The 10691-nt window shown below is 34.4% G+C and overlaps 1 protein-coding gene across 1 annotated transcript; it reads left to right on the top strand.

The window, feature by feature from the left end:
- Positions 1 to 4619: 4619 nt before the first annotated feature.
- Positions 4620 to 10401, top strand: LOC113289534 (nicotinate phosphoribosyltransferase 2-like). Its single transcript, XM_026538807.1, has 15 exons — positions 4620 to 5208; positions 5358 to 5505; positions 5944 to 6063; positions 6165 to 6299; positions 6382 to 6443; positions 6558 to 6633; positions 7036 to 7137; positions 7731 to 7847; positions 8250 to 8308; positions 8688 to 8862; positions 8963 to 9097; positions 9182 to 9280; positions 9404 to 9512; positions 9786 to 9898; positions 10002 to 10401. The coding sequence occupies exons 1-15, from the start codon at positions 5057 to 5059 to the stop codon at positions 10077 to 10079; spliced, it is 1680 nt and encodes a 559-aa protein (XP_026394592.1). The 5' UTR covers positions 4620 to 5056; the 3' UTR covers positions 10080 to 10401.
- The last annotated feature ends 290 nt before the right edge of the window (positions 10402 to 10691 follow it).

The following is a 10691-nucleotide window of genomic DNA, read 5'->3' as shown; positions in this document are numbered from 1 at the left end:
GGATCTAAACGTTATTTTTGACCCGGAAGTAAAACAAAGAGGAATCAATGCGTCTTCGAGTAGCAAATCATTTATTATTCAAACAATTGATTTTATGGGTCTATAAGATGCGGGATATGAAGGAGCTCCCTTCAGTTGGTCGAATAACAGACAGGTAGAAACAAATATATGTAAAAGAATTGATAGAGCATTGATCTCATATCAATAGATACATAATTTTCCGGACACGAAGGTAATTCATTTACCCAGAGTGCGTCCGGATCATACTCCTATTTTTTTTAGATTCTAAACCTAAAAAGAGAAAATTACGAAAACCATTCAAGTGTATTAGGCCTTGGTTCACTCACCCAACCTTAACTTCGGTAGTTAATGCATCTTGGAGACTTTAATCGGAGAGAAATCCCAATATTAATCTACATTTGAACCTTAAACTCCTCTCATCGGATTTAGCTCATTGGAATACTGATGTTTTTGGAAATATTCACAAAATTATTAAAACCCTAAACAATAACATAAAGAATATTCACAGATTTGGTAATTTTTCTGCAAGCATAGAAAAATAAAAAACCTAAAAACTGAACTAGAAAAATGGTACGAAATAAGAAATGATTACAATCACCAGTTCTCTAGGGATAAATTATTTAGTGAATATGATCAAAAACACTGAATACTTCCATGCGTCAACATCGAATACGAAAATGATCAATTCTATCAACTCTCTTATGGGAACAACAGGACTATAACTATTTGATAGGAAACAAATCTATTCTCTTCTTGTCAATCATTTTACTCAGATTAGTACTTCTCAAATCAGCAACTATGATATTGATATCTCAAACATTATTGATCCTTGCATCTCGGAAGAAGAAAATGTTTCCTTTTGTGAAATCCTTTCGAAGGAAGAAATATGGGCTACTACTACAAATATGAATCAATGGGGAGCTTCTGGTCCGGACGGATTTCAACCCAGATTTCGCTAACTGCGAAATTTTGGGCAAAGATATTATTTCTGCAATTCAAGAATTATTTACTCTAATCCCGAAAACTGCCACTCCACAAAGCCCGACATATTTTAGGCCCATAAACTTAAGCATTACTACTTATAAGATAATTTCAAAGATTTTAGCGAACATGATAAAACCTATCCTAAACAAGATAATATCCCCCAACCAATCAACTTTTCTTTCGCGTAGACAGAGTACCAATAACATTATAATAGCACACAAACTCCTTCACTCAATGAGAATCTCCAAAGTCAAGAAAGGTTATATAGCTCTTAAACTAGATCTTTCTAAAGCTTTCGATAAAGTAGAGTGGGGATTCATTAATAAAGCTCTTCTAGCGTTTGGTTTCAATTCCTCATGGGTAAATATAATTATGTAATGCCTTTCAACCACATCATTTTATATTCTTCTTAATGGTTACCCGGGCCCGACATTCCAACATTCGAGAGGTTTAAGACAAGGAGATACGCTCTCCCCTTATCTTTTCCTAATCTGCATGAAAATTCTATCCAGACTGCTGGAAAATGAAATTGAGGAAAAAAAAACTCTCTGGTCTTAAAATCAATAAAGATGCTCCACATGTTTCTCACTTGTTCTTCGCATATGATTTTTTGCTATTCACAAAAGCAGATTTAGGAGAAGCGAAAAATTTATTAGATAGTTTATCTACTTTCTGAGACATAACGGGTCAAATAATCAATCTTTAAAAATCGGAGATTTATTTTAGTTGTCGGATTCATCTGAGACATGGAAAAATAATTGCAAATATCTTTAAATTCCAATTAATGACAAAAAATGAATTGTACCTGGGGACTCCACCATTTTTTATAAAAATAGAAAAGAGAATTTTGAGCCTCTTCTACAAAGATATTATTATATGCTTCAAGGTTAGAAATCAAATCTTCTCTCTCAGGCAGGGCGGACAATATTAATAGAATATAAGTTTCAAGATTACCCTACTTATCAAATGCAAGTTCTGACTCTACCAAAAAAGACGTTAGACCAATTTTATAGAATTCAAAGACATTTTTTGGTGGAATAAAGATGGAATTAAAAGACAGGGTGGCTTTATAAAGGCTTGGACAGTTATTTGCAAACTCATATCTCAAGGAGGGGTTAGGAATTAAAAACCCACTCCAATTCAATTTGGCGCTTCTTACCAAATTGGACACTAGACTAATCTCTGAACCAGATCAATTATGGGTCAAACTTATAAAAACCAAATAATTTCCAAACTCTAATCATCTTGAAGTCTCTATAACTTCCAACCTTTCTTCTATTTGGACTATTTCCAAGAATGACTGAACCTTTTAAAGGTAACTTAATTTGGCAAATTAAACTGATCTAAAATATGGGAAGATATATGGGTTCCTAATGAAGATATAATTCAAAAACCATCTGACAGATTGGACCAAATACCAAAGCTAGTAAAAGAGCTAATTGCTTTAGAAAATACTTGGGATCTTGGAAAATTAGACGAATTTTTCACTCCGGTCATTAAGAAAAAAATACTTGCAATTTCGAATCAAAACATAGATAAAGAAAAGATCAAATGGAGCATCACTCTTCAGGAACTTTTTCAGTGAATAATATTTATAATTTTCTTATAAATCAAGATCAAGAAAATGACATTATGGATAGTTTTCCGTTGGAAAAATTATGGAAAATTAAAGAAATTCCAAGAATTAAATTATTCATTTGGAAATTATTTCAGGGAGTATTACCAACGTCAAGTATACTAGCAGAACATATGTCCAACATTTCGGCGGACTGTCAGATGTGTAACTCTCAAGTTCAAGAAAACAAAAAATATCTTTTTAGATTGAGCCCTTTGCGAGAGCCATTTGTTTTGGTTTATCTTTAAGCTAGAGGATCCGAATAATGCTCAGATATCGGATAAATTTTCTATTATACTCTGATTCATTTGGAAGCATAAATGCTTAGTCGTTTTTGAAAGAAAAGATCCAAACCGACAATGCTGATAGAGCAGATAAATAAGTTTTTATACACAACTTCTTCAAGTACGCCTCCGGGAAATCATATTCCTAGAAATGGAAATTTACCAAGTACAAATTGGGCGTCCTTAGACACGGATTGGATAATATTTATAGAAGCGGCTTACAACAAAGAAGAATTATCAATGAGAATTTATTTTATTCTCATTAGATCAAGAGGAATTTATGCATATCGAAGTGGGTTCAAATAAAGCAATGACGACAGCTCATGTAGAAGCAAAAGTAATGTTAAAAGTCACTTCTTGGTTAAGAGATAATATTCTATCTAGTGTGTCAATTGTCACATATTGCAAAGGTATTGTTGATTGCAATAATAATAAGTGTAAAGAAATATCTTGGGAATCTGAAAACACAATTAGAGAAGTTGACACGATTCTGGGTACACTTCCACAAGCTAAGGTAAGATACATAAGCAGAAAACACAATTCGGCAGTGGATATTATATCTAAGGAAGCAAGAATCAAGAGTCTTCAACATTTATCTTTGTGCATCAGTAAATCAAGTATATTGTTTAATATTTTTTTATAAAGATGACATTGTAAACTTATTGTACTGTATAACTTAATTTATGAAATTTAACCTTTCCATCAAAAAAAAAAAAAACTTCAGCTCATCCATCACTTTCTTCTTTGACAACGACCACTAGTCTACCATGGTAACCCAATCTTTTCATTATTTTTTCTATTTCTCTAACACTCACAGGAAAACAAATCCACTCAAGAATATAATCAGATTTGTGATAACTTTAATAAAAATCAATGATTTGTGAGAGAAATTATTGATACATATATATGAATTGATACATGTTATATATTATGTTATATATTGTTCTCATTCTTCAAATTTCTTTGAATTTCATAAAATTAAATCCCCAGGGTTCATAAATTGAGGAAATATTTTTTGAGGGTTTTCTAATTTGGCATTTTTATTAAGATAATGACAAATTTTAATGCATTTCGTTATGCTTAATTTTGATATTGTTAACTTTTATTGTTTTATTGGTGTTAGATATTGTTCTCATTCTAAACTGAACCGATTTCCAAACTCGGTTCTGAAAGTTTGAGAATTCAAGAAACCTTTTTTCATGATTCTGGTTCTGATACATTCCAAAATCGTACTATGTGCATCATTTTACTAAACAATATGCTTAGGATATGATGGGTTTGAATTCTGGGGGCTTTATCCTCAAATGAACTTATAAAATGAACCCATAACACTTGAGGCTTCTAAAAAAAATCAACTTTTAAAACATACATACTCCATCCTCTAATTGTTAATCCAATTTTTTTTGTGGGTTTTGTAATTATTGTGTATTGTTACAGGCTCTGTAAATAATAGCTTTAATATGGAAAAAAGTTGTGTTGAGATCGCCCGATTGTAGCCATTGAATTCTAGATCTTTGTTGCCGGTATGACTCATGACATTGTAATGGATATGATCTATTTTTAGTTGTTTTTCTTGATGCAGCCAATATTCTAGATTGAAGTCCGATTGGATTGCACATTGATGTTGAGGGTGTTTTATCTTCTTGGATGGGTGGGTCGGTTTACGGAGTCCGGCTCTCAGCTTTGCCAGTAAAAAGAAAAAACGTGGGTCAAAAGTTGCACATTCAGAGAACCTAAATTGTATCATTCAAAGTTTAACATGAGCTCAGCTGTAACAATCTAGGATCCATACGCCATTTTGATGGCACTTTAATGTTTCTTATTCTTTTTTGGTAGTACTACTACATTAGAATCGCCAGGAAACACCCAGAACTATTTGTCTGCCTTTCTACATTAAAGAGAAACGCGGTTGATTTTGTTGGTAAAAGATAATCAATTCCCTTGAATCCCTTCCTTCTCGTCATCGACAATCCGTTAAAAACAAAATCCCTCTCTTTCATTCATTCATTTGTTAAAAAGCCGGCACTTACGGTTAACACCAAACTTCTTCTTCCTTTGCCATGATAACAACCACTAACTGCTAAAGCCACAGAGAGACAGAACCAAAAAAAAAAAAAAAAAACCCTAGAATTTTATTGTACCGGAAATTGGAATGGAGATGGAGGCAAATAATAGGGTTAATGTGTTGGAGGAGAAGATTAAAGGACCAACCAATCCAATGGTTACACCTTTATTGACAGATCTTTATCAGTTTACCATGGCTTATGCTTACTGGAAAGGTGGCAAACATTTGGAACGATCTGTGTAAGTATTTCATCTCGTTTCACCATATAGTATGATTTTAACTAGGAAAGGTTTCAGCTTTTTTTTTTTGTTTTTTATTGATTTTGATTGAAATAGGTGTTTTGATTTTGAAACATATGAGAATTTGCTAATTTTTGGACTTGTTTCAGGTTTGATTTGTTTTTCAGAAGGAACCCTTTTGGTGGTGAATACACTATCTTTGCTGGTCTAGAGGAATGCATTCGTTTTATAGCTAATTTCAGAATTGGGGAGGAGGAGATTGCTTTCCTTCGTCAATGCCTGCCCCCAACATGCGAGGTATATTATTAATATTTTCTCGTATTTTTTATGTTGTTATGCTCTTTACTGATTAGATTTGAGAAGTGAATAATTAAGTTGAAGCATCAAATCTTTATCAAACAAGTACAGTAAGGGTTGTAACTGATGGATATATTAGCCCCTCTATGATGACTTTTTTGCGAGATACATACCAGAACAAGAACCAAATACATACAAAGTGTGTCGAAGACACTAAGGCAATACCACTTTTTAGTGTAACACACTTTGGAAGGTGGAACTTAACCTTTATATGATTCACTTTGGGTTTCGAGGATTACTAATATTATTCATAGAGTTTGGTTTACTATTTCAAGGTAGTTGTACTGTAGTTGCAACTTCAATATGAGATATGACGCTATTTTTCCTTTGCAAACTGTTCATAGTGTGATTAACTATCAAGCATGTCCTGCATTACAGGATGCTTTTTTTGATTACCTACGGGGGATCGATTGTTCTGATGTTGAAGTATATGCTGTTGCTGAAGGATCCGTTGTTTTTCCCAAGATGCCATTGATGAGAATTGAAGGACCAGTTGCTGTAAGTGTATTCTTGAAGATGTTTCTGATATAATATGTTATCCAAGGAAGTTGCATCTTCTGTAGAAAGAACTCTCTAAATATTGGTATTTCTTCTTTCAGCTTGTTCAACTGCTGGAAACCCCATTTGTGAATCTTATTAATTATGCATCTTTGGTTGCTACAAATGCTGCAAGACATCGGTTTGTTGCAGGGAAATCCAAAATGCTACTTGAATTTGGTCTTCGGCGAGCTCAGGTCCTTGTTTTGTTCCCATTGATGTCTAAATCAATAGTTTGGGTTTGCTTATTAGGAAAATCTGAATTTCTTCTTTCTGTAGGGACCTGATGGTGGAATAAGTGCATCAAAATACTGTTACATGGGTGGGTTTGATGCAACGAGGTTAGTCATGTCATATTTCTGCACTTCATCTTTTACATTATAATTAATAAGTTCCATAGATTCTACTTGCTTCCTTTGTTTAATGTATACGTGAGTTCCATCTTGTACCGACAGCAACGTTGCAGCTGGGAAGTTATTTGGAATACCACTTCGTGGAACACACTCTCATGCCTTTGTTAGCTCATTCATGGTTGGTATCACATTGGACGATTCTAATGATAGATTAATAGATAAACAGTTTAAACTTCTATTTGCTGTATAACTGCGGCAGTGTTTCCCTTTATCATATTGTTCTTGTATCTTGGTATCTGGCACAACTCCTGGAAACAAACTCAAACTTGAATGGTGTTTGAAATTGGGAACATTTAGAGAATATCACAATGTTCCAAGTGATTGAGATGTACATGGTTAGCAGTTAGTCTATATGCAGATTGTAGGTATGGTAGAAATTTATATACTGCACAAATGATAAAGGTTTTCTCGATCATATTACAGCGTGTTTATAGTTTCATTATTAGACCATAGTGTGTACCACTTGTGCATTTTCTGCCGATTTGTTTCTCTCTTGTCTAATTTATCTATTTATATGCAGAGCGCTGATGAAATTGTAGATAAATCACTTTGTAGTTCCAACGGCGCCACTACTTGTGAAGATTTCGTTGGTCTAGTTCAGTCATGGCTTAACAAACTTCAGGTTATCATCTTTTGCTTGTTGACGCTTTCACTATTTCGATTGTGTTATGACCCTTATATTTGTTAAGATAAGTGGCTTTAGATTATCTTATTTTGCAGTTGTACATAGACTATTTTATATCTCTTTTTATAAATATCTTTGCGTAGTTCCTGAGTATCTTGATTTCTTTTAAAATGCCGGATACCAGACATTAAAAAACTGCATGTTCCATGACACATGTATAGAATTTTTGGAATGGTGTTTATGCATAAATTCGGTTTTCAGATTGATATGTCAAACAGTTGCAGAGAATTCGTCAGAGTATAGATTTCTCTTGTATTTCCGTAAGAGTTTGTATGATAAGGAGACAAAATATGGAACCCTGCATTTGTGGACTATACTTGGAAAATTCAAATCGTCAAAAAATTTAAATTTCCGTAGAGTAGTTTTTTTTCCTTTTGTTTTATTAGCAGCATTAATCCCAAAGCATTAAAACTAATGAAAAACATGTTGAGCTTGTAAGTCCTTTAGAAAAAAAAAATTTGTTTATCTCTTCATTTCCTGTTGCTCCATTACACTTGTATTTGACTGAATGTCACCCTGCATGCTTACAGTATACAGAGTCCTTGCGAGGAAGTTTTGGAGAGACTAATCAAAGCGAGTTGGCAGCCTTTACCTCTTATGCATTGGCATTCCCGAGTAACTTTCTTGCCCTTGTGGACACATATGATGTAAGCCAAACTTTCATCTCCCTTTTTAATTTTTGAAGGTTGTCCAAGTCCAATTCCATGGTGTATGTTTTAGGATTGAGTGATAAACTCAAATCATGCAGTTTACCAACTACAGAGCAAGAAATGAGACTAATTAGATCCTAGGATGTTTTCCTGTTTCTGGCACCACTTTTTCCTACCCCTTATTTGTCGGTTCAGGGTCTTTTGGCAGTCGTCCGATGGATTCAAATGCAAAGCTGCTGATTTGATATTTCTATTATGCATTCTTGACCACTTTATGTAAGATTACATGTGTCGCTAACATATAGTCACAAATCCTATGTCACCAGAAGGATATATAACCGCCCTTTCATTCTATTCTATTAATGTCTTGGTCTTGACTTTGTTTTTCTCTTTTACCAGGTCGTGAGGAGTGGGATTCCCAACTTTTGTGCGGTTGCTTTAGCTCTTAATGATTTGGGGTATGTCTAAAAGGCTGTAACACCTATAGGAGTAACTAAGATTTTTTAACTAACTAATAGTTCTTGATTTGACAATAATGATTTGGTTTTAGGTACAATCGATTACAAAGCTTAATGAATCGTAAAATCGAAAGTCCATAAATGATATAGCCGTCCTTGCAATTATGAGAACAACTTCAGTGTTGGAACAACTATCTCAAAGAATTATATTTATTACTATAGTGATTTGGTTCATATGAGGAATTATGAGAACAACTTCAGTGTTGGAACAACTATCTCAAAGAATTATATTTATTACTAAATGATGTTGCCGTCCTTGCAATTATTACTTTAATTATAGTACACAATGATGATTAAAGAATGAAGAAATTATTTGCAGGTACAAAGCGGGTGGGATTAGGTTGGACTCCGGTGACCTAGCTTATTTGTCTTGTGAGTCCCGCAAGTTCTTCTGTGCTGTTGAGAAGGAATTTGGAGTCCCTGGTTTTGGGAAGATTAACATCACTGCTAGTAATGACCTCAATGAGGAAACTTTAGATGCTTTAAACAAACAGGTAAACTGCTGTAAACGACGTACAATATGTTTCCATTGCTTTTCACATTGTTTCTTCTTCTTTTTTATTCTTGTCTGAACTGGTCTTTTCTTGTACCCAGGGACACGAGGTTGATTCATTTGGAATTGGCACCTACCTAGTTACGTGCTATGCTCAACCAGCTCTAGGTTGTGTTTTCAAATTGGTGGAAATAAATAAACAACCTCGCATCAAACTTTCTGAAGATGTTTCAAAGGTTTGGTCATGTTGTTATTCTGCTGAGTACTCGCTATCGTGAAATTATTCTAGAGGTTCATTTATTTTTTTAATGTTATTTCAGGTTTCCATTCCATGTAAAAAGCGATGTTTCAGATTGTTCGGGAAAGAAGGTTACCCTTTGGTAGACATAATGACTGGGGTAAATGAACCACCTCCAAAGGTATGACGAAATCTACTTGATATTTTGTTAACATCTGTGTGTGGATGAATTTTTCTGGTGTCCCTTTTTTCTTTTGTTGGCAAGTGTTGCTCTGCGCTAAATGGACTATTTTCAACATTCCAGGTATCAGAACGAATTTTGTGCCGTCATCCTTTTAATGAATCTAAGAGAGCCTACGTGGTACCGCAGCAGGTTGAAGAGCTTTTGAAGTGTTACTGGAGCGGAGATTCAGGTAGAAAATCATTCTCTTTTTTATTTAATTATCTGTTTTGTGCATTCTCAACCAGCAATTTGCTAATATGGTCGATTTTAGGTAAGTTTAGACTGTATCTTATCCAAAGCTTCTCAATGTAACAAGTCTTCATGGTTTTTCTTTTTAAATTCCCGTATTGTAGTAGCTTTTTCGTGTAAAATGTGTGGATATTAAGTAAACTTGCTATCAATGCAATTATGATTGTAGAATGACCCCATTAGTGATATTCTTGGGTTTTATTGCTGCTTAAAGGTACGCCAAGAGAAGAGTTGCCACCAATTCAGAAGATCAGAGAGCGTTGCGTACAGCAGTTGGATCAAATGCGGCCTGATCATATGAGGAGACTTAATCCAACGCCTTATAAGGTTTGAAAATTATATCTTACCTTAACTTCAGTGGAAATGAAAAAAGAAATTATAAACTCCCAACTTTGCCACTGAACCTTCTTTGTCTTCACATTCTGAGCAGGTAAGTGTGAGTGCTAAACTATATGACTTCATCCATTTTCTGTGGCTCAACGAGGCACCTGTCGGGGAGTTGCAGTAGACAATGGATTGACAGTAGACAAGTTATTATAAGGAACACAGTAACAACATCGTGAGCAAGCGAATGGCATTAACCAGGTGTCAGACAGTGGGGGCCTTGGGCACAGAAGACATGAAGCATTGCTTGGATGCCGGAAACATCAAGGCCCCCAATTATTTTTGGTTCAATCTTAAATTATTTATTTTTTACTTCATTGTGTAGATCACCTTATAATAATCACTGTTTTGGATCATCTGATCCTTGTATACAGATGACTGATACACTTGTTCATATACTTATTCTATATGAAAAATGAAAAAGGCCGTCTTGTTCAAAACCTCAATTTTGACATCCCTTCTCTCCCGCTTCACACCTCATAATAGAAAGATTAGAAAGGGACACGCTTTAGCATGCCAATGTAATGGTTAAGGAGAGAAAAGGTTGTCTCTTGACTAGTTAGTAAGTTTGAGAATAATTCGCCAACTATTTGGGAAGTGTATTTACGGATTTTTATGGAGAGAGGATCCATGGACACTCTTAGATGGACAAGGAATGATTCGCCAACTAGTTGGGAAATGTATTTACGTATTTTTATGGAGGAAGGATTCATTGACAGTCTTAGATGGACAAGGT

This window comes from Papaver somniferum, chromosome 6 (assembly GCF_003573695.1).
Source record: "Papaver somniferum cultivar HN1 chromosome 6, ASM357369v1, whole genome shotgun sequence".
Classification (NCBI taxonomy): Eukaryota; Viridiplantae; Streptophyta; class Magnoliopsida; order Ranunculales; family Papaveraceae; genus Papaver; species Papaver somniferum.
Note: the sequence above shows the minus strand (reverse complement) of the source record. Positions and strands in the feature narration are given on the sequence as shown.

Excerpts from the sequence above, each read along its gene's own strand:
- LOC113289534 (XM_026538807.1), top strand. The coding sequence starts at position 5,057 with ATGGAGATGGAGGCAAATAATAGGGTTAATGTGTTGGAGGAGAAGATT. Across the intron at positions 5,209-5,357 it reads AAACATTTGGAACGATCTGT|GTTTGATTTGTTTTTCAGAA; the intron begins GTAAGTATTTCA and ends GACTTGTTTCAG. Across the intron at positions 5,506-5,943 it reads GCCTGCCCCCAACATGCGAG|GATGCTTTTTTTGATTACCT; the intron begins GTATATTATTAA and ends CCTGCATTACAG.